Source organism: Phalangium opilio, unplaced genomic scaffold (assembly GCF_054372755.1).
Source record: "Phalangium opilio isolate 3A_F unplaced genomic scaffold, DU_Popi_V2 ptg000015l_1, whole genome shotgun sequence".
NCBI lineage: Eukaryota > Metazoa > Arthropoda > Arachnida > Opiliones > Phalangiidae > Phalangium > Phalangium opilio.
In genome coordinates, this window is record NW_028324150.1 from 1,503,243 (window position 1) to 1,527,214 (window position 23,972).

At 38.9% G+C, this 23,972-nt stretch overlaps 2 protein-coding genes across 8 annotated transcripts; one reads left to right on the plus strand and one right to left on the minus strand.

The window, feature by feature from the left end:
- The first annotated feature begins 1,161 nt into the window (after positions 1-1,161).
- Positions 1,162-17,653, plus strand: LOC149704634 (uncharacterized). 5 transcript variants are annotated; one of them, XM_089865700.1, is made up of 18 exons: positions 1,162-1,724; positions 1,786-1,912; positions 2,000-2,145; positions 2,210-2,354; positions 2,438-2,518; positions 2,589-2,688; positions 2,761-2,979; positions 3,047-3,201; positions 13,883-14,232; positions 14,320-14,405; positions 14,481-14,591; positions 14,662-14,876; positions 14,945-15,013; positions 15,070-15,165; positions 15,245-15,368; positions 15,420-15,549; positions 15,704-15,915; positions 16,024-17,653. In XM_089865700.1, the coding sequence occupies exons 1-16, from the start codon at positions 1,712-1,714 to the stop codon at positions 15,540-15,542; spliced, it is 2,160 nt and encodes a 719-aa protein (XP_089721826.1). In that variant the 5' UTR covers positions 1,162-1,711; the 3' UTR covers positions 15,543-15,549; positions 15,704-15,915; positions 16,024-17,653. The 5 variants fall into 5 exon arrangements, with proteins under 5 accessions (XP_089721826.1, XP_089721828.1, XP_089721830.1 ...); XM_089865702.1 differs by having other exon boundaries at positions 15,420-15,609; positions 16,024-17,648; XM_089865704.1 differs by having other exon boundaries at positions 15,615-15,915; positions 16,024-17,648.
- On the minus strand, positions 9,572-19,364 carry LOC149704635 (uncharacterized). Of its 3 annotated transcripts, none has more exons than XM_089865706.1 (6): positions 19,262-19,364; positions 18,923-19,199; positions 11,562-12,390; positions 11,120-11,293; positions 10,959-11,052; positions 9,572-10,084 (listed from the first exon to the last, which is right to left on the minus strand). In XM_089865706.1, the coding sequence occupies exons 3-6, from the start codon at positions 11,916-11,918 to the stop codon at positions 9,609-9,611; spliced, it is 1,101 nt and encodes a 366-aa protein (XP_089721832.1). In that variant the 5' UTR covers positions 11,919-12,390; positions 18,923-19,199; positions 19,262-19,364; the 3' UTR covers positions 9,572-9,608. The 3 variants fall into 3 exon arrangements, with proteins under 3 accessions (XP_089721832.1, XP_089721833.1, XP_089721831.1); XM_089865707.1 differs by having other exon boundaries at positions 18,923-19,194; positions 19,262-19,354; XM_089865705.1 differs by having other exon boundaries at positions 18,923-19,358.
- Positions 19,365-23,972: the final 4,608 nt, after the last annotated feature.

The window sequence follows — 23,972 nt, forward strand, 5'->3', positions numbered from 1 at the left end:
TTCGTGGCACCGGTGGTTGAAAGTCGCGGTCAAGTTGATGTAATTTATTTGGACCTTGCTAAGGCTTTTGATCGTGTTCCCCATGGTTATTTAAGGGATAAATTGTGTGCATTGGGCATAAATGGCGTACTTTTAGATTGGCTAACTGATTATTTGAGAGGCAGGGTCTGTGTCCTAAAATGCAACGGATCTCTCACGACAATTGTATACCCCGTGAAATGTGGAGTACCACAGGGCTCATCACTTGGGCCTTTGTTATTTAATATTTACCTATACGATCTACAATTTAAAATTCAATTTTCTAACTTACTACAATTTGCAGACGACAATAAACTTAGCAAGATCATAGACACTGATCATGATATTTCCGCCTTGCAACAGGACATAGACGCAGTTTCTGACTGGTGTACTAAAAATAATATACCCGTAAACCCTTCTAAGTCAGTACATATAACCTACACAAGGCGTGTTTGTCGAGCCCTTCACAATTCATTTGTCATAAATAACACACCCATACATACTGCTACCGAGACTAAAGATTTGGGCACCGTATTCGATGCACCTTTACGTTTTACGAAACATGTCAATAAAACCGTTAATTTATGCCGCCGCACCCTAGCTATATCATTAAAACTCAGTCGAAAATTAAATTCATTAACCCGTTTTCGAACTTTATATCTAAGTCTTGTTAGGTCGCGTGTAATTTTTGGTTGGGTTGCCTGGGGTGGGTGTAGTCCATATCTCCTCAATAAAATCGAAGGAGTTCAGCGGAAATTTATCGAAAATTGTCATACATTCTTTATGCCTCGAGCAAATTATAATTATGATTCCTTGTTAAATATACTAAATCTTCCAAAACTTCAGGACATCTTGTATTTTAATGATATAACCTTTGTTTATAAATTATTAAATAGCCGTATAACACTCCCAAAACTACTAGAATCAATTAATATCTTAATTCCCAAACGACTACGAAATGTGCATACATTCTATATTCCCCGTAAAAGTATTAATCCAATTATCCGAATGCAAAGTATATGCAATAATTTCACTAATAAATTTGACATTTTTTTCGACAAATTAATTGATGTAAAAAAACGTTTTCTGTATGGCTGTAAAGAGTAATTTTTGAAAAGTGTTTTCATAATTATTACCTTAAAGGTTACGTCGGCGCCGTTTATTACCGATCTGGAACGCTAGATGGCGCCAGGAGAAGACAGTGTTGTATAGGATTTCCAAAAAAGTCCATACCCCACGATTGGCTGAATTATATGACGTCATACAAAGACCCTATTCTGGACTGTCCAATACAATATCAATCATGGCTTGCTAGAACCCGCGCGTAGGGCGTCCGTTTAGGGTATATTGTCGCGTCTTTTTCTTTCAGGATTCGGTTTCATCCGGTTTTCGCAACGGTTTTCTAAGTTTGAAATTCATTCTAACTTTGCTGTCGTAGAGAGCTGTACTAGACTAGTTTGTTACGATTTGAATATAAAGTTGACACGAATTTGTTGCTGTTTTTATAATTTTTTGTTACATTTATTATAATTTTCATAACATAATTTAAGAATTAATAGTACTAGTAACTGAAATATTAGAAAATATTTTGTAGTTTAGGAAAATATCACAGTGAGTGAAACGTTTGTTTTGACCAAGGCTTAGGAAACTTTCAAATTTTGGCTTTGGAAATTCATTTATAAGTAAAGATACTATGGCGACTAAAGGTAAAAAATTTAACTAAACCAATTACTGTCTGACAAATTAGAAATCCATTATGTTTTGCAGAACCTATCCATAGAATTAAGCTTAGTAAAGCAGTTTTTGAAAGATGGACAACGGAGAAGAATCGGTGGGGTATGGGAATAGGATCACAAAATGATAAATTTGTGACATTCCTGCTTGACAAACTGCAGTAAGTTTTTGAGGCCCCCAACCCTCTTTTTCACAGTAATTATTATGCTGTTGGCTAATATATATTTATATGTTTATTGAAAACAAGCCAGGGGGAAATGTGTCATAAATGGACCCAAAGTGTGTTTGATACCACTGAGAAAATTACTCAAACTGACCCCATTACCACATTTGAGATGATGACATCTCCAGGGTTTCCTCCTCAAAGACATTATCGGCGTGTGACACCAAAAGGTAGATATTCAATGCTTTATTCCCCTAACTAAGCCCGGGAGTTTATTTTTTCTTTTATTTGCAGATAAACCAGAGACTCCTACCTATAAGAGGCTAGGTTTGGCTATGGAGTCACCATTGGCTAATACGCCTGTTAAAAGAACTCCAACAAAACGGGCTAAACGTACCTTATTTGAAGTGGAAATGGAAGAGGAGGAAGAGCTTGAAAAGTAAACATGCCCTTTTCATTTGTGTTAAACTTAAAACAATCCTACAGTCTTGGTTCTTTCTAATTTGGGCAACCTTAATTCAGGGAGGAAGATGTAGATGAAATGGAAAGAGACGCTGATGAAGTAGAGCAGGAGGCATTGGGAGACGAACTTGAAAATCTAGAGTAATAATTTTTGGAATATTGTTTAATTAATTTGTTAGAAATTTCCCTAAATCTCCACAAACACTTATAGTAATGAAGGAGAATGTGATGATCTCAATTTTGAAAATGATTTTACGGAAGATGACGATAAAGATGCTGATTATGAAGAATTAATAATTGAGTACAATGAAGTAAGTTCTCCCACTTTAATTCTTCAATCTTCTTATAATTTCAAATTAATACTTATATGTTACTCTTTTTAGCCTGTGCCGCAAAAACCTAAACATCTAACGGCTGAAGAAATAATAAGGGAACCTATGTGTTTTGTGTTTACTCCTTTTCTGACATCTCTTGTTCAAAAAGCTTTTGGAACAAAGTGCCAATATTGCAAATCAGCCATCACCTACAAAGTTCATAGGCGAGCTACCGCCTTCATTTATACGTGGAATTGTTGCGAAGGATCAGGTGGAAAACATGCAAAGGTAATTAGTAGATTTCCATTGTTTTCTTTCAATCACAAATGCCTAAGGTATATCTCAACTCTTATAGGGCAAATGGGAAAGCCAACCGAATTTTCACGGCCTCTATGCTGGAAATTTATCACTTGCAAGTTCTATAGTTCTCTCTGGTAACCAGTACGGAAAAGTGGCGTTATTGATGCAACATTCCAATGTACATTTTTTTGGAAAAGACACCTTTTTCAGGTAATTCAGTCTTTTTCTTTATGGTGCTGGGACCCCATTCTGTAACGTCCATTCAGAGAAGCTACTCTGTTAGAACCCTATCCTATTATAAGGAGAGAAATACTCCATAGAGTACTTTCATTTTGCCTATATACAGAATTTTCAAATTAATATTTTTCATCATGCCTACAAACATATCCCTAGTAAAGATTCTGGCCAAAAACAATTCTTCCCTTTTTTTATTATGATCTACATCCTGTCACAGCCCTCCTCCTCTTTTGCTGTTTATAGTTTTGAAGAGAATTGCAAAATAAGCGTCCTTCCAAATAGAAATTTCAATTTTCTTTTATAGTTTTTCGTAAATTTTTAAAAACAATGGCTTACGCCCACGTTTCCGTTTTTCTAGTGGGTATCAATGTACCGCAGGGTTTGTACACGACCTGGAAAAGTGTGGGAAATTGAAAATAGGCCTAAAAAGTCAGGGGAAAATATTTTTGAATTAAAAGTCAGGTAATAGTCAGGGAAAAATATTTTTGAAGTAAAAGTCAGGTAATAGTGAGGGGAAATTGGAAGTAGTAATGGATAGGCGGGTACACTAGCCATACAGTAACCTCAAAATCGCTGTAGGCTGCAGGCAATTTCACACGTATTTGAAACTAAGGTCTAGAGTAGGCCTGTGCGGGTAGTGATTTTTGGGTTTCAGGTCGGGTACGGGTAGTTGAAAAAACTTCCAATCGGGTATCGGGTCAATTAGGCCTAGCTAAACTACCATTAGTCGGGTGCTTTTCGGGTAGCAAAAAATCATATCGGGTACTTATCGGGATGAAATACTATCAGCCGAAATAAAAAAGTAAAGAAAATGTGTTAAGATAATGAAGTTGACGCCCCTGATAAGAATCGACAGTTTTTAGCTGTGACATGTGAAATTAATTGTCATGACGTAATATTACCGCTTTAATAAATGGTGGTGTTAAATGAAACGGTTAGAATAAATAATATCTGTCCCTTAGAAGCCGTGACAAGAACAGTGAGTGGCGACCCAAAATCAACGATGTAGTATATATCAGGTTTTTTCCAATTGTAGAAACGGTTTTTTTATAATATGTATATGATTAAAAAAGGCTAGTTGCAATTAAAATTATACTATTTCATTTAAATTAGGCCTTTTTAATCATATAAGTTAATACAGTCTAAATAAATATACGCTATAAATTAGTAAAGCCACTTGCAGACTGAAAATTTGGCCTTTCAAGACAATAGCATATAAATTTTACACACAAGAGATACATTGGTGTTTGGCGGACGACCTTGAAATTCACGAAATGTCTCAGTGTGTCACTGGGTTTAGAGCCTGAGACCAAAAATATTGAAGTTGTACCCCATCAGATTCCATCAAAAGCGTGGCTGTCAAAAAATGATGAGGGGGGGGGGCTTAGTCTGCCTGTCCTTTTTTGAAATTGGCCTTTACATAAAATCCCTATGTTGCTGGGGGAGGAAAGCAGGGCCGAAGGTTGTTCATCCCTCCCGCGAAAAGAATATTTTGCAGGGGGGGGGGAGTAGAGACGAAGGGTGTTCTTACCCTTCCACCGAAGGAGTTCATATAAAAAGGCTCCTTTTGAGAAAAATTCAATTCCCAATTTTTTTAGCCCTCTTTTTGAAACTATTACCATGGATAAAGAATGCGCGTGAGGAAATTCTTTTCACTCTACAGGATAGGCAACTCCCTATCTCGGACGACAGCTTATTCTGTATATACTCTGTTACAACATGGGTTCTCAGCACGCGCAAACCCACGTCTCTATGTGACGTAGCAGCTTGGTACGTGCTGTCAAGAGACTAAAAACTTCAGGATCTTCAGGAAAATATCCCCCAGTTTTTTTAGCTCCAGTGCAGGACCTCTAGGTAGACCTTATTTTCAAATACGTGTGAAATTGCCTACAGCCTATTACACGTATTTGAAACTAAGGCCTAGAGGCCCGTGCACCCGAGCTAAAAAAACTGGCGGATATTTTAAATCCTGAAGAACCTCAAGTTTTTTGTCTATTGTCAGCACGCATAAACCTAGGTTGCATAGAGACCTAGGTTTGCGCGTGCTGACAACCGATGCTGTAACAGAGTATATACAGAATAAGCTGCCGTCCGAGATAAGGTGTTGCCTATCCTATAGCGTGAAAACAAATTTCCTCAAGCGCATGCTATTACTACCGTGAATTGATAGAAGGCCGGAGACCAAGGAGACTGTATAATAGGCGATTTAAAAAATGATGTTTCACATGGGGCGCGCGCAGAAACGCGGGAGGGAAAAATGCCATCCATCTCCGCTTTCCTCCCCCATTACATCGTTTGTACAGGGAACTTTTTAAAAAGGCCTATTATATATCCTCCTTGCTGAAAGCTCTCTCCCAATAAACGTGTTTTTCCCCTACCAACCTCCCTCCCTCCCTCCCTACCCCTCTCCCCCCCTCCCCAAAGACCCTTCGCTCGGGAGAGAGGAAAGGGGAAGTAGTTTCTATCAATTCACTATGCCTCTGCATTCAAAAAGCCCGCGAAATTTAAACTACATTTCTTTCCTCTCTCTCTCCTCTCCGGGCGAGACGCCCGTCTCCCTCCTCCCCCTCTCACTATATACCAGGCACGGCAGGCAGGCAGTTCTCTCTCTACGTCGCGCTTTCAATTCGTTTCTCGGAGAGACCCCCCTTTCAAAAACGTTACCAGTAGTACAGGAAAAATAGGTTTTAACCCGCAACAAATTGAAACAAAGCTGAAAATTTCAGATCTTATAGATTTTTGGGCGCTCTTTAACGTGGTGTGGTCTCCCACACTCTCCCATTGGAGGAATTTCCGCCATATTGGAAAATGGCGGACAAAATCGAGAAAACGTTTAATAACTCCGGTTCTGCTTAACCGATTAACACGCAATTAGGCTTCAATTGTAGATCACCTTCGAACACATAATTCACCTTTTAAAATATTTTGTGCTACAACTAACCGGAAGTTCACAATCTGACCCTGAAGATTAGTCTCATATAAAAAATGGGGATTTAAAGCATTTATGGTTTCTATTTTCAGAATACGTTTCCAAAATTAAACATATAGTTCCTATTACTGACAAATTTTGTTTCTTTCCTGACAAGAGCTATAATTTATAGTACGTCATAAATAGTACATCATAAAACTTAATGTTTTAATATATACCATTATTCGCCCACACTTTTCAATACGGCTAAAGTTGAATTAAAAGCGTGTGAAACAAAGTTGACAAAACCAAGTGTATACTTTAAATGAAGATTATGAAATTGAGCTTTTGAATTAGCTTCTCTTCCACCAACAAGTGCGGCAGCAAAGCAGCATTCAAATAGAGTTTATCCCAAAGTTCACACGTGGCTTGGAAGCAGCCTAAATGCTAGAGAATGGGGTTGGAGACAAGTAGGATATGAACTGAAACCAATCGTTATACCACTCTACAACCTGCTCCAGCTGAGCTTCTGCAGATGATCCCTCGTAAATGCAAGGAAGTCTGTGACTTGAAATGTGAATGCGGTAAAACTGGTCCAGTCTGTTCTTCAATTTGTAGACAATGCAAGGGAGTGTCTTGTTCAAATGAACATAGAGATTTTGAGGCTCAACCTCAAGTAGAGGACTATGATTAAACTTAAGCTTAACCAATATTGATAAATATCCTAATATACAAGTTGGTTAACCAAAATAAACCTCTCCGATACGAGACGCAATTAAGAGGTTATTCTTGAATAATTAAGAAAATATAACTGATTTTAATTACTTTAGTCGTTACTGAAGTCGTTTTAAGAAACTTAATTCCTAAAATAATTTTAAACATAGCTATTGTTGACGTTTGAATTCTAGCGTATGCCTCTTTAACAATTTTTCGAAATTTAGGATATACATATAAGGCGATTGATTCACAATAAATGATAAGAAATCCGCAATTGCATGAAATTTTGGTTGAAGCCCTAAGGCTAGACGTTTCTCGTAACCCTAGCCGATCGCCACGCACTTCTTGATCCTAACGTTGGGAGTAGAGCCAAAAATTACTGCGAACACGTTTGCTCCGTTTGCCAACTGCGGACGCGGTGACCGACACACACACAGACAGACAGACACCCCCCCCCCCCAAAACACACGTCCAGTATAATACCTCTCCGTGACGTCATCGTCGCTTAAAGAGGTAAAAATATAATGGGAATAATATATTTTAGGTTTAAAACCCTCTTTGCATTTATTTCGCTTGAAACCGTTTCGAAATACTCAAAAATTAGATTTGCCTTACCTTCCGGGCTGGATTGTGAACTTCCGGTTAGTTGTAGGACAACATATCTTAGGATAAATTTTGTGTTTGAAAGTAATCTACAATTGAAGCCTAATAACTTGTTAATCGGGTTAGTAGAACCAGAGTTATTAAACTTTTTCTCGATTTTGGAAATGTATTCTGAATATAGAAACCATAAAATACTTTAAATTCCCATTTTTATATGGGGCTAATCTTCAGAGTCAGATTGTGAACTTCCGGTTAGTTGTAGGACAAAATATCTTAAGAGGTGAATTATGTGTTTGAAGTTGATCTACAATTGAAGCCTAATTACGTGTTAATCGGTTAAGTAGAACCAGAGTTATTAAACGTTTTCTCGATTTTGTCCGCCATTTTCCAATATGGCGGAAATTCCTCCAATGGGAGAGTGTGGGAGACCACACCACGTTGAAGAGCGCCCAAAAATCTATAAGATCTGAAAGTTTCAGCTTTGTTTCAATTTGTTGCGGGTTCCCTCTATTTTTGGGCTAAAATGACTGTACTACAGTGCCAGTGGCTCTCTAAGAGCGTGGCGCACATGCGCAATCGGCGCAACCGAGAGAGAAAAAAGTCAGAGAAGTTTGTTTACATTATTACGCGGCCGAGGCTTGAGTTTTACGGTGTCGGTATCTCGGCGATACTCCGATACTCGAGCCGCTTCGCGAATCGTGCGTGCCTACAGTGCTTCGGCGACGGGTTTCTCTCCGAGCTTCTCTCTCTCCGTATCGTGTACGCGTCTGGTAAAATAAAAAAAATCAGGGGTTGGGGGGGGGGTCTTGTGGCGTGGGCGTCGGGTTTTAAAAAATTCCGAAAAATTAAAAAAGAAAATGAAATTTGTATTTGGAAGGACGCTTATTTTGTAATTCTCTTCAAAACTATAACAACGGTACAACTTTATGAATTCCGAACTACCCAGCAGCGGTTCCCATGGATGGGCCATGCCATTACAAAAGATGGGGGAGGGCTGCGACAGGATATAGGTAAAAAAAGGGGGGGCAGCTTTCGTGCACCTAAAAATTTGAATCTTTGCCCGGGATTTGTTAGTAAGCATGGTGAATGATGTTAATTTAAAAATTTCGTAATGGCAGTTCTAAGTATGCAAACGTCACACCGTTCTGTCTCTTAGCTCAGTGTAATCCCACCTTGAAGGAGAGAGTAATGGAGCGGAAACCCCCATACCTTAAGCGTTGCCTTTTTACCCCCACCTACGGCACCATAGTCCTCCCATCATCCCCAGCGGTTAGGTAGGGTCGTGCCGGACGAAATTGCAAAGGACGCTCCCTCTATCTCAAAAATAGAAGCTAGTTCTCATTCAAATAAAATGGCGGTACGCGGCAGCACTTAGCAATCGCCTACGGAAGGGTAGGGGCGTGCGCGAGGTACACTGGGAGAGATATGGTGCCGCAGGTCGCCCATCATCATTTCCAATCCATCTGACTCCCTTATCCCTGATCCCACTACCAGGCGCGTAAGTATCCACTCTCATAAATGCGCGCCCAGAGGAAGGGATACATAGTTTACACCCCCTCTCTACCGCCACTAGTCTATAGGCAAAAATGTTATTTATATAAGTGAATTGCAACAAATTTACAAAACCTGTATGAATTTAAATAAAGGTTTACTAAGAAATCATTGAAATTATAAACATATTTACAAAACATAAAAACTTCAAACATATTTACAAAACATAAAAACTTCAAACATATTTACAAAACATAAAAAGTATAAACATATTTACAAAACATAAAGAGTATAAACATATTTACAAAACATAAAAATTATAAACATATTTACAAAACATAAAAATTATAAACATATTTACAAAACAGAAAAATTATAAACATATTTACAAAACATAAAAACTTCAAACATATTTACAAAACATAAAAACTTTAAACATATTTACAAAACATAAAAAGTATAAACATATTTACAAAACATAAAGAGTATAAACATATTTACAAAACATAAAAATTATAAACATATTTACAAAACATAAAAATTATAAACATATTTACAAAACATAAAAATTATAAACATATTTACAAAACATAAAAATTATAAACATATTTACATAAATCTCCCTCTTTAACCTCCCCCCCCCCTCAGGCAACTCTTTCAATTACCCCGGAAATCTTCCCGGTTGGAACCCTCGGTATTCCCCATCGGGGCTTGGAAATGATTCACGAATACGCCTTACACAACAGGCTGGCAAAACCATCCTGTTGCCAAGGCCGAGGAACCCAAAGAGGGATAGACATAGATTCGCGTAAGCTTGAAATCTCAAGTTTGCGTTATCTATGTCTAAATTCCTCTCTAGGATTAACTCGCCCCTGAGGCGCATCGTCAATATGAGTACCATTGGTTCCAAACAAAATAATTGAAATTGTGGCCTGAGGGTTTCGCATTGAATGGTGCCCTGGATGGTACGACAGCACACATTCTCAAGCGCTGTTGGCATAGGCATACAGATTCCGCATAGGCAGAACTGTTGCCCCTGCGCGGGGGGTGAGGAAGGAGGGGGACATTCCCTCAATCTATCGCTAGTTTGTGTTTGTGGTGCGTCTCCGAGGCCAGGGTCGTCGTTTTCACGTAAAACTATTTCATTAAAACATTGAATATTATCAACCATTCATATTTTAGGCTTTGCAACTAAAATTGCATGAAAGAAACATGGAAGTTTGAAACTGATTTTAGTAGAAGTGTGTGCGTGTTAGTTAGGGTTGGTCAAAGAGCGTTTACCCTAGGTTCGGGAACCTTATTCAAACCAAGGAGGGTATAATGAAGAGGTGTAGAAGGCTGAGGTTGAGAGTTCTCGCTTTGTGCATTTTGCAGCATGCTGGCGTATCTTTCACTGCCCTCACATTGGTTGAAATACAGTAATCGGGGAATTTTAAACTTCCCCCTCTAACTTCTGTTCATTCAGCGCGCCATCGCTTTCGCCTCTCTCTTTCTCTCCAAATCGGCCACTGTCTTCCCCTCTTAAATTTACCTTTAGCTTCTCTCTCTCCAAATCGTGCGCGCGTCCAGGAAAGGCCAGACGCTTGAACCCTCTCTTAAATTTTACCGTAATTATAATTCCATAATTCCGTGTAAAATTAAAAACGAAAAGCGAGAACTCTAAAAATGCCTTGTCAAAGCCGTTAGCTTCTACTTCTCTTCTTTCTATCCTCTTCGTTTAAAGTATAGGGTCCTCGCCTGTGACGTCATTTCATTCCCCCTTTCCTGTCCCCTTGCTGTTTCCAGGAGTATGTCCTTTCAACGCCATATTCACTAACCCGTAAACCGGCTTTAGACCCCTACTTCTTATCCCATTTTTTTCACGCAAAGACCGTATACATAGTCGTGTTCAGTCAGAATGTTATATAGCATAGAAAGTAGGACTACTGAAGTCCAACTGAACACAGCTATAAATGTCTATGGAAAGAGACTTGGAAAGTCTCTGTTATTAGACAGTTAGAAAATGTCTTACTTTCTCCTAAAATGGCTTCCGTTTCCGGAATCAACCTGGCCAATCTTCGGAGAAGTCTATCTTTAGTGGTGATATCTAGACCGTCGATAACATCCTACAAAAAATGTCGTTTACCTTTGAATGTAATTAAAATATATATATATATATATATATATACGTACATCAACGGCTCTAGATATATTTTCACTAATAGACGGCCCTGCCTCGGCAGGCACTACCAAAACCGAAAATGCCCCCCTCATCGCCGGGTCTTGCGCTTGTCGCACCCTTTTTAGAGCCGGTTGCCGTCTTGCCTGGGCACCGCGACTCCTACGTTTTTTAGGAGCAGGGGTGGGCTATAAAATTTATATTTTGTCCTTTACATCATATGAAAACTAAAAAAATGGGGCTGTCATTCAAATCATGCGTGCATGCAATATTTATCCTCGGATGCTTTATAAACTTATGTTAAAATGGTCTTTAAAGAAATCTGGCCAATGAACAAAGAATGACTTAGGCTAATTTCACGCTATGCCACGCTTGATGCGGCGGTCGCAACACTAAATGTCCCGGACCGTCAAACTGGCCTTATTTTATATTAATTTTAAAAAGTCAAAACCTAACCTCCAGCTCGGGAAGTTCTTCTGAGGAAGAATCTTCCTTGGGATCCTCATCTTGAGAATTCGAATCCTCGCTTCCTCTTTCCAATTCTTCGATGAGGTCCCGAGTTGGCTCCCCTGCTCTTCCCACAATTATTTGAGGGTCTGGGGCGCGGGAGGTGCTAGGTCTTTGCTGGTTTGTGCAAACTAGCACCTTTTTGCCCACAAACCCGCAGCTACATCGATCGGTGCACTCGACACCATTTGCCCTACATGGGCACCCTAGGCGCCCATGGGCTCGAGCACACACGGACCGACACGAACAACAATTAGAAAAGGGGTCGGCTGAACCCGATTTCATTGCAATTGGGAAGTCTTCCATATTTTTGAACCTTTGTAACGTTGCCCGGATATGTACGTTACAGGTCTCTCTACGAGCGCGATTTTAAGTAGCGAATGTAGGAGATGTTAAAAAGTGACTCTTCGTTTTGAGGGTAGAAATAGAACTGATATTTTATTATTCGGAACAACAGTCAACCTGTCATAAAACCATTCGGAGAGACTTTCTTAACATCTCTCCGCCAAGTCATCAAGCCATAAATTTAGGTAGATTATCGGAAACTCCAATTAGTGCCTAATGGCATCCTAGTCCGGGAGGTCAGGGTCACGAGGACCACCCCAGCTAAGATGACAATAGGACACCCTAAAGGCATAGAGGGTTGGAGAGTATGGAGACGCGCGGCTTTTAGCGACTATACGGCGAGTGAAGTAGCCGGCCGTTACACCTTCTACTCTCAAGAACACAAGTTTTAAAATGAAATGAAATGGTAGAGTGTTGGTTATGCCTGATTCGGCTGTGGGAAAAAGTGAAGCGAGCAATTTTAGCATGTTGGCGTTAAAATCAAAGGGGGTGATCACTTTTGGTTTCGTGCCTAATAACCAATGGATAAGGAAAAAGTAATCGTTGTAGACGCTGTACCTTTTACTACAATATAAGGATTATGCTTAACCTTTAAAGGGAGGGTGAAGTAGAAAATGAAGTGATTTTTTATCGATTCTTCTACCAATTAAAAAACCAGTCTGTATGGTGTAACATTCGGAAAATATTCCCGAGTGATTTTAAAATTAAAATTAGGTTCAGATTTTAATAATAATTTTAATTAAGGACGTCCGACCAATCGCGTAACGCCCTGCCTTTTTGTTAACCAAATTCTCGTGTCACGCGCCATGTCTCGCGCCACGATTGTCACGTCGCGCGCAAATTTTATCAAATCTCGTGATAAATTTCATTCAACACGGAACGTGTCACGAGAATTTTGTTAACAGAAAGGCACGGCGTTACGCGATTGGTCGGACGTCCTTATTTAAAATTATCCTTAAAACCTGAGCCTAATTTTAATTTTAAAATTTTTCTGATGTATTTCCTAAATGTTTCACTATGAAGACTGGACTTATAATTTGGACAAGAATCAATAAAAAAATCACTTCATTTTCTACTTCACCCTCCCTTTTTAAGTGGCGTGCGCTTGATAGCGCTAACATGCTTACATATAATACCTTTGAACACGAAATCTGATAGTGATTATCCCCTCGATATAATTATAGTCAGGCTTATCAGCTCCTCTTGTTGGTTGCCCCAAGTTTTTATTGTTGTGCTAAAAGCATTCACTTGGTTATTTTGTATACGAGAAGCTATGGGAAACCTTTTACTTTTAGAAGGACAGGATGGTTGCAATTTAGGGGGGGGGGGTACAGAGTCAGGACCAAAAAACTTAATGACTCATGGGACAGACAAGGAGATTGGTTAAAGAATTTTTAGCTTTCCGATGCTTTTGAAATGAAAGCAATGTCTTTTTACTGTTTTTCTACTACAAATTTGTCATAGCGTTGGTGTTGGGTAAAAAACTGAAGAAGTACAGTCAAAACAAAACTGGAGACTTCAGTTACGGTTTTAATATCCATTAAAAGCACTCAAAACGGTGTATCCCTCCCTCTAGGCGCCTGGCAGGGGGATGACACTGAGCTAAGAGCAAAGTAGTCCATACAAGAGCGCGACCAGAGGGAGGGATACACCGTCTACACCCCCTCTACCGCTAGTCCCGTTACTAGTCTATAGCCTTAGATCGTTGTTGGGTGATGTACAACCTTAGCACATTGGAAAGCACACGGACTAATGCAAAATGATTATTGCCTTGTTTGAGAATGATAAAATAAAGGGGCTAGATAAAATTCATCCCCTCTCACCTTAAGAGAAAACGATGTATAGACATGGAGACCGGGGAGTTCTCGCTAGCGAGCATATATCATTATTATTAAATTGGGCATGAAATTGTTTTTCACCATCAGCTATCAGCTTCATTTTTTGAAGCCAGCTGTTGATGTTTTCTGGGAGAGGACGCAAAAAGAAACTTTCGAAGAATTGTCGGGAAAAGAACTTGTAGTAGCTGGAGATGGAAGGATGGACAGTCCAGGGCATTCCGCCATGTTTTGCACGTACACTTTGGCAGATACTGAATCAAAGAAAATCATAGCTATATCCAACAAAGACGTTCGACACGCTGAAGGGAAAAGCCCGAACATGGAGCTCCTGGCTTTCAAAGGTGCTTCCAAAGAGGTTCTGGAGCTTGGCGCCCAACACAATGTCAAAGTGCTGGAAGTCGTCACAGATGCTCATTCAGCAATTTCAGCTGAGCTAAGTTAGTTTGAAGCACGACGTTAACGTTTGGCGATTTTAGAATGCATGGTATATTTATGAAAAAAAATTTATTTGCGACTATTCGTAGGGAAGGAGGATTCTTGTTTGCCAGGTGTAAAACACTCGTGGGACACGTGGCATGGTGGCAAAATAATATTAAAGAGATTGAACGAAGTAAATATGTTTCCATTTTTAAATCTCTTGTCACACTCTTTATCAAGTGAATGAAACAGAACGTGTTTCATGTAGATTGGACTGAAATCTAAAGAACATAGAGATTTATGTCACTGGGCTCCTCTACTACGTAATCATTTCTGGTGGTGCTCCAAAAATTGTCAAGGACAGGTCTTCACTATGAAGGTATTGTGCTATGATTACCTTGAATGAATCTTGAAGAACAGGTGGTCATTTGAAATCCAATTATTTATAGAGTTTGTGGTTGACTTGTCTCCACCATGTTATCAACGAGCATGAGTGGCACTTGGAGATAGGCATGTTCAATCATTGCGACCATGAACCTTTAACTGAAGAGCAGCTGGAAAAACACCCCTGGTTACAAGCCAACTCTCCCACTTTCTTAAAATTAAGAAGCGAAGTTATGAGGAAGTACCTCTTGAAAAATATGGGATACTTCACAAACTTTAGGTATGCGTGAGTACATAGAGAGATGAACTGTACCACCATTCATCACGCGCAAATCTTGTTTGTTACAGGCACACAGGCTTTCTCGAAAGTTACCACAGTCTAATTCTAATGTATGCCCCAAAAAGAATCGCTTTTGGGTATGTCTAACTTTGTTTCCATCGTAATCACATAGTAATTTTTGTCTGTGATGTAGCTACTGGGGCTACCAAATAAGGATTAAATTAGCCGCCATAGACCACAACAAGCACTGTGGAAGGCCTCGGGCTTGTAGACAAGATGGACAGCCAAAGTAAAATCTCATTAATATACTTATTATAGCCTATGTGTTTGTGAAATAAGCATAACGGTCATAAATGTGTGGATTCCAGAGATACACGTGCCTACAGTAAACGAACGAAGGCGTGGTACATTGTGCCAATATATGAGAAGAAAAAATATTCTTATATTCCGGAATTAATGCGGATCATTTTTGAACAGAGGGAAAACTTCAAGGTAAAAATAAAATCTGTTCTTTTTCAGCTATAAATTTATTATGATTTCTAGGGGTCATTGAAACAAAAAGTACCACTGGATGCTGATCACCCGTTAAGGATTGCCAAAACCAGAGGAATGGTAGAAGCCCCTTCAAAGGAGGAATTAAGAGAGAAACAGATATCTCGATTTTAAATAATAAGTAATAACTAAATTTCTTGGGAAATGACCGCAAAGCGACCCCCCACCACCCTAATAACTCGTAAGTCATAGGAAGGGAAATTTGCGGTCATCGTGCACTGTCAGTCCTTGAAGGGAAATGAAATCACTTTTCTAATGTCAAAAATAAACTTCAGCAATATACGAAATAAGAGGTTTCGACAGTTGGAATGCTGAGGAATCAACGCTTATTAGGCTTGGGATCCTAGACATAAGAGACCCAACAAAGGCTTGGGATCCTAGACATAAGAGACCCAACAAAGGCTTGGGATCCTAGACATAAGACACCTGAAAAATCCATCACCACCCTCTTCTTTGGACCAACGTTTCTCGTCCTCATCACCAACGGGTAGGTAAGATGGTGCCTGCATGACACAATCACTGCTATTTAGTATCAGCTCTGGCTTGATATTGATAGCCTGAAACTGACGAAACAGTTTGTTGATGGTCCTTGCAGGTCTTGAGCTAGGGACCTTGTAATGGATGCAGCGAGATGGCGTCATTTGGCATTAGTGACCTTTCATCCCGCATATACCCGCTTAGTCGGTATTAGTTAGGGGCGGCATGGTTTGGGCTGACTTGGCGGTATACCGGTGTCTCCTTGGTCACTTAGATGGACAACACATCCCCATACGATAAAGGACTTCAACCGTTGAAATAAAAGAGAACCAAAGCACGTAACGTATTATTCCTTTTAACGTTACTCTAAACTTGGCCTTAATACATCAGTTCATATTTCTTGTTTTATAACCCTCATACTTTATGACATCGGAGGAGAGGTTCCTCAGTATCACCACCATGAAGGGGCCGGATACCTTCCCGCAATTGGAAGCGCCTGAGGAGTTACCCACATCGGAGGCATCAGCGCGGAAGGACCTGCATACCAATGTACCGTTACCATATCTAGATGAGGAATGTACCGAACGCCCTGGAAGCGGAGTCAACGAAGGAAACATGATGCGCCAGTGTCGAACGAGAAGCCTAAATTCCTGTGCCACAAGCAACCAAGAAAGTCGTTTTGTATCTCAAGCGATACAGGCTCGAGAAGAGACGCTGTAAAGGAGTTTTCCTCCGCGGTCTAACCCGGTTTCTCCTTTCCATTAGTTAGTATGCTGTGGCATAGGGGCTAGCCACCACCCCTCTATGCAATGTAAAGGGACCCACCTGTAAACTAGCCACAGGCTTAGTGTAGAAATCCCTTCATAGACAAAGCCTAGTTATTATTATTAGTCCATCTATATCTATATAAATCAAAGTCCTGACAGACTGATAATCAACGCCCAGCCCAAACCGCTTGCCCTAGAAAGCTGAAACTTTGCAGGAACGTTACTTAAAAGTAGTAGGCGCGTACTAAGAAAGATTTTTCCAATTCGCCGCCATCTTAAAAAATGGCGCCCACAAATGTAAAAACTTCTCCATGCAACAAAGCCCGCGCGTTTCAACCGATTTCACAAATATTTAGTACACTGGCAACCTATAGACGGGCTGAATGGTTTTTCGGGTTCGATTTGTTGCCATCTTTTTAAATGGCGGCCAAAAACTTAAAAACCCTTCTTTATGGAATAATGACCGCGTGAACAGTAATAAAAAATGTCCCTAGGGGCTGACGGGCAACGCTGAGTGCCTTTGCTCCTACGGTGCTACAAAAATATTATTTATCTGTTAAATCTAACCATTCTTTGTATCATTTTGATGGAAGTTCTTATTACACGCGAGCGACGCCACCAGTAACAGCTAGTCAGAACATATATATCAACCAATTTTTAAATTTAAATTAAATACAAAATTTTACTTCCTAATTTTTACCTACTACTATTTTGTTTAATAATTATATATTTGTTATGCCTAATAGGATTATCGATTGTAACATTTTATATTTCTGTATAATTATCATATTTGAATGTGTTTGGGGAACAAGTAACGGACGCCGCCACGAGGCGTCGTTTTCCGTTTGTGACCTTTGATCCCGAATATACGCGCTTAGTTACTTTTCATTTAGGTGCGGAATGATTTGGGCTTGTTGGCGGTATACGGGTGTCTCTCACTTAGATGGAAAACTGTTGGAATAAAAGAACTAAATGACGTAACGCATTATTTATTAATTAATTAATGGACTCTATAGTAGTAAGATGTTTTCTCTGGCCCGCTAACTAGCTTTAATGTACGGATTGTACGATTTGGTCTGTTACAGCCTTACTGGGCTCAGCAGATGGGATATTAGGCTTAATAGACACCTGCATTTGATAGACGTTGATACTGATTCTTTCTCTCCTCTTTGCTGCAGCTACAGTGAGGGTGCACAATATGCATTTGGCATCAGTGGTGGGACGTGACCCCTCCCACAATAATAATGACTATAATTAAAGGGTTCCACATCCACAAGTCGCTTGGTACGGATGAAATGACACTACCTAGCTTAAACTGCACTAGGTGAAAGTAGCGCCATTGTCGCGGAGCAAGATTTTTCCAGTGGAAAGTATATGAAAAGGAATTGCTGACCGACTTCAAAATATATTTCCATTGCATATTTTGAGTTTCTATTTTAGAATCAGATACCGCGGTGAACTTCTTGCAAGGTTTTACAATAATAATAATAATATTGGCTTTTTATTGGAACAAGCATTAAGGTGGAGTCCTAATTTACAATGATGTCCAGAGTTAATTTAATAAATAAAAGTAATGGATAATAACTTAGATTAAAAGTATAGAGCCTGTTTACAGATAATCCCAGCCTCATTGCCTTAATTTCTGTGCCACGTGATTGCTCATGGCATCTTTAAAAAGCATTATTGATGTTATTATTTTGTGGTGATTTTCTAGTTCATTCCAACATTTTATGCCTTGAAATTTTACATTCTTGTCTCTAACGCGCGAGTTACAACTTTCAGGGTAGAAGTTATATTTGTCTCCACGTGTTCTTATATTATTATTTCCCTTTGGGAACCAGTTTATTACATATTCTGGGAAGAGACCATTTCTCACTTTAAACATGAAAATTAACAGGTCAAAGTAGTAGTTGTAGTCCGTGGTATTTATATTTGCGACTTCCGTCGCGGAGGAGTATTTTCGAGTATTGGATATAAATGTATGTATATTTTTGAAAGTAATTGGTTTATTTGTTCACTTTGTTTATATATTGGAAACAGTAAGTTGTCCCTATGATTACGTGTGGCAGAATTGGGCTCAAACATGTTTATTTGCTATTACAATTATGAAACTAAATTAGTCAAACGCAAAGGTGAATCTATTTCTTTTCAATGTCAATAAAGGATCAATGTATTGTATTTGTGGTTTATCATTATAATAAGCACACAGTAAGACCAAGTGTAAGTCACTGAACTAAATTAAATACTTACTAAAATAGGACGAATGCATTTCAATATCGTGGCTATGTAGGATCACATCCGCAAACCAAAATTTTGGAATAAAAAGAGTATAAAACAAGCGTTCAATATAAAACTATTTTATTTTTTTCCCGAGTGACCGAACATTCTCAAATATAATAAGTAAATCTTGCACCTTCATTTCAGTTTAGACCATCTAAATAATCAAAAACAAACCACCCTTTCACAGCATGAAGTTAGAATAATAAACAGCCCGCGCCTTCAAACCGTCGTCTGCTCTAAGTCTAAACTGTTAAATGGCAACTTATGTCCAGCACTGGTAGAAAAAAAAAGGTCTGATCATAAACCAACCTTAAAAATTAAAGGTGGCAGCACATTCTTGGATTTTTTTGAAGCTGTGCGGACAAGTACAACTCTAGGGGCGAATCGTGAGCAGATTTCCGCTTTAACTGTGGATGTAGATGGTTACTAAATGTAATAAATATATGAGATGACATTAATCAATACTAAACAAAAAAAAAAATTTAATTCAATGATTTCATTTATTATTCTTAAATTTGTTCGCGATTCTAATTCTCTTGTGTTATTCTCATGATACTCTGTAGTTTACATTTTTTTTTTATTTTTGACAAATTAATTGACGCTAAATTACCTCTGTATGGCTGCAAAGAATAACTTTTGTAGTAGTAACATATATATTAACTTCTTTTGATTGTTACTTATGTCTTATGATTTTCTTTGTGAACTGTGCATGTTCTCGTGAGTTGTATACAACTTTTTTCATGTACAATAAACCCATATTTCATTTCATTATGAAAATGAATGTAACGGTTGAAAGTAAACTACTAACATTTTAAATCGTGAGAATTGATGATGCTGGTTTTTCCCTGCTGTTGGAGTTAAATTAATGCGGTAGTTGATCAATTTACAAGCATAATTAGCCTTCCGCATGACAAGAGCTTTAGCTTTAAAAACAAACCCCCAGAAATTCTCTGACGTAACTCAAACTAAGCCCCTCCCATCCCTGAATATGTAGTTTAACTAGTCAATGCAGATATATATTCATGTTAATAAATAAATTCATGTATTTACTTCAGTTCTAATGGAAACAGAGCAGAAATAATGGGGGTTTTCGATGATGAAGTTCTTGTTTTGTGGCGGCATCTTATGGATTTCGTTGAATCAAGAGAAAATAATCTCTTTTGCCAGCTTGAAGTCAATAAAATATTTTTGAAAAAAATTATTACAATGGCAGTATCCTATGGAAAAATTATGCCTAAAAGTTTCATCATACTTTATGATAAAAGAAAAATAATTTTATATTTGGGATGAATTTTTACTCAAAATACTTTTAGCGATATAAATAGTCCAATACACCGAGAGGTATTTGTTATACAACAAGACATGAACATTCGAATAATTTGTTAATTTAGCCTTTAAATACGTATAAAAGAGTCCAGAAAAGTCATTCCACCCTAAAATGCGCGTTAGCTTTGGGTTCCAAAAAGCGAGAGTAAAGTCAGATCAGTAATCTAGTTAAATCGTTTTAAGGAACTTTATTCCTAAAATAATTTTAAACATAGCTATTGTTGACGTTTGAACTCAAGCGTAAGCCTCTTTAAAATTTTTTGGAAATTTAGGGTATATAAGGCGACTGATTCACAATAATTGATAGGAAAACCCGCAATGACCCTGCAAAGCATCTGAAACGCGCCTGCAATGATCCTGCAAAGAATCTGAAATGCACCCGCAATTATCCTACAAAGTATCTGAAATGCACCTGCAATGATCCTGCGAAGTATCTGAAACGCTTCTGATATTATTCCACAAAGTATCTAAATCGCACCTGCAATGATCCTACAAAGAATCTGAAACGCGGCTGCAATGACCCTGCAAAGTATCTGAAACGTTCCTGCAATGATCGTGCGAAGTATCTGAAACGCGGCTGCAATGATCCTACAAAGTATCTGAAACGCACCTGCAATTATCCTACAAAGTATATGAAAAGAGCCTGCAATGATCCTGCAAAGAATCTGAAACGCGCCTGCAATTATCCTACAGAGTATCTGAAATGCACCTACAATGATCCTGCGAAGTATCTGAAACGCGGCTGCAATGATCCTACAAAGTATCTGAAACGCACCTGCAATTATCCTACAAAGTATCCGAAATACGCCTGCAATGATCCTAAAAAGTATCTGAAACGCGCCTGCAATGATCCTGAAAAGTATATGAAAAGCGCCTGCAATTTTCCTAAAAAGTATATGAAAAGCTCCTGCAATTATCCTACAAAGTATATGAAATGCTCCTGCAATTATCCTAAAAATATCTGAAAAGTACCTGCAATTATCCTACAAAGTATCTGAAACGCGCCTGTAATTATCCTACAAAGTATCTGAAATTCGGCTGCAATGATCCCAAAAATTATCTGAAAAGCACCTGCAATGATCCTACAAAGCATCTGAAACGCGACTGCAATTTGCCTACAAAGTATATGAAAAGCGCCTGCAATTATCCTAAAAGTACCTGAAACGCGCCTGCAATGATCCTGAAAAGTACCTGAAACACACCTGCAATTTTCCTACAAAGTATATGAAACAAGCCTGCAATTTTCCTACAAAGTATATGAAACACGCCTGAAATTTTCCTACAAAGTATATGAAACGCTCCTGAAATTATCCTGAAAAGTATCTGAAATGCGCCTGCAATTATCCTAAAAATAATCTGAAAATCACCTGCAATTATCCTACAAAGTATCTGAAACGCGCCTGTAATTATCCTACAAAGTATATGACAAGCGCCTGCAATTATCCTAAAAAGTATCTGAAACGCGCCTGCAATTATCCTAAAAAGTATCTGAAACGCGCCTGCAATTATCCTACAAAGTATCTGAAACGCGCCTGCAATTATCCTACAGAGTATCTGAAACGCGCCTGCAATTATCCTACAGAGTATCTGAAACGCGCCTGCAATTATCCTACAAAGTATCTGAAACGCGCCTGCAATTATCCTACAAAGTATCTGAAACGCACCTGCAATTATCCTAAAAAGTATCTGAAAAGCACCTGCAATTATCGTACAAAGTATGTGAAACGCGCCTGTAATTATCCTACAAAGTATCTGAAACGCGCCTGCAATTATCCTACAGAGTATCTGAAACGCGCCTGTATTTATCCTACAAAGTATATGACAAGCGCCTGCAATTATCCTAAAAAGTATCTGAAACGAGCCTGCAATTATCCTAAAAAGTATCTGAAACGCGTCTGCAATTATCCTACAAAGTATCTGAAACGCGCCTGCAATTATCCTAAAAAGTATCTGAAAAGCACCTGCAATTATCGTACAAATTAAAGTATCTGAAACGCGCCTGTAATGGTCCTTAAAAGTATCTGAAACGCGAATGCAATGATCCTGCAAAGTATTTGAAACGCGGCTGCAATTATCCTACAAAGTATCTGAAACGCAGCTGCAATGACCCTGCAAAGTATCTGAAACGCGCCTGCAATGATCCTACAAAGTATCTGAAACGCGCCTGCAATTATCCTACAAAGTAACTGAAACGCGCCTGCAATTATCCTACAAAGTATCTGAAACGAGCCTGCAATTATCGTAAAAAGTATCTGAAAAGCACCTGCAATTATCGTACAAATTAAAGTATCTGAAACGCGCCTGTAATGGTCCTTAAAAGTATCTGAAACGCAGCTGCAATGACCCTGCAAAGTATCTGAAACGCGCCTGCAATGATCCTACAAAGAATATGAAACGCACCTACAATGATCCTGCAAAGTATCTGAAACACACCTGCAATTATCCGACAAAGAATCGGAAATGCACCTGCTATTATCCTACAAAGTATCTGAAACGCGCCTGCAATGATCCAATAAAGTATCATAAACGCGCCTGCAATGATCCAAAAAAGTATCTGAAACGCGCCTGCAATTATCCTAAAAAGCATCCGAAACGCGCCTGCAATTATCCTACAAAGTATGTGAAACGCGCCTGTAATTATCCTACAAAGTATCTGAAACGCGCCTGCAATTATCCTACAGAGTATCTGAAACGCGCCTGCAATTATCCTACAAAGTATCTGAAACGCGCCTGCAATTATCCTAAAAAGTATCTGAAAAGCACCTGCAATTATCGTACAAATTAAAGTATCTGAAACGCGCCTGTAATGGTCCTTAAAAGTATCTGAAACGCAGCTGCAATGACCCTGCAAAGTATCTGAAACGCGCCTGCAATGATCCTACAAAGAATATGAAACGCACCTACAATGATCCTGCAAAGTATCTGAAACACACCTGCTATTATCCGACAAAGAATCGGAAATGCACCTGCTATTATCCTACAAAGTATCTGAAACGCGCCTGCAATGATCCAATAAAGTATCATAAACGCGCCTGCAATGATCCAAAAAAGTATCTGAAACGCGCCTGCAATTTTCCTACAAAGTATATGAAACGCGCCTGCAATTATCCTAAAAAGCATCCGAAACGCGCCTGCAATTATCCTACAAAGTATCTGAAACGCGCCTGTAATTATCCTACAAAGTATCTGAAACGCGCCTGCAATTATCCTACAGAGTATCTGAAACGCTCCTGCAATTATCCTAAAAAGTATCTGAAAAGCACCTGCAATTATCGTACAAATTAAAGTATCTGAAACGCGCCTGTAATGGTCCTTAAAAGTATCTGAAACGCGGCTGCAATGATCCTGCAAAGTATTTGAAACGCGGCTGCAATTATCCTACAAAGTATCTGAAACGCAGCTGCAATGACCCTGCAAAGTATCTGAAACGCGCCTGCAATGATCCTACAAAGTATCTGAAAAGCGCCTGTATTTATCCTACAAAGTATATGACAAGCGCCTGCAATTATCCTAAAAAGTATCTGAAACGAGCCTGCAATTATCCTAAAAAGTATCTGAAACGCGCCTGCAATTATCCTACAAAGTATCTGAAACGCGCCTGCAATTATCCTAAAAAGTATCTGAAAAGCACCTGCAATTATCGTACAAATTAAAGTATCTGAAACGCGCCTGTAATGGTCCTTAAAAGTATCTG

What these genes read in the sequence shown, in the direction of transcription:
- LOC149704635 (XM_089865706.1), bottom strand. Translation starts at nt 11,918, where the DNA reads ATGGAAGACTTCCCAATTGCAATGAAATCGGGTTCAGCCGACCCCTTT. An exon ending in ATATATCTAGAGCCGTTGAT is followed by an intron (nt 11,053 to 11,119) that starts GTACGTATATAT and finishes CATTTTTTGTAG; the next exon opens with GATGTTATCGACGGTCTAGA. An exon ending in GGAAGCCATTTTAGGAGAAA is followed by an intron (nt 10,085 to 10,958) that starts GTAAGACATTTT and finishes TTAATGAAATAG; the next exon opens with TTTTACGTGAAAACGACGAC.
- LOC149704634 (XM_089865700.1), top strand. An exon ending in TTCCTGCTTGACAAACTGCA is followed by an intron (nt 1,913 to 1,999) that starts GTAAGTTTTTGA and finishes ATTGAAAACAAG; the next exon opens with CCAGGGGGAAATGTGTCATA. An exon ending in GACGAACTTGAAAATCTAGA is followed by an intron (nt 2,519 to 2,588) that starts GTAATAATTTTT and finishes AAACACTTATAG; the next exon opens with TAATGAAGGAGAATGTGATG.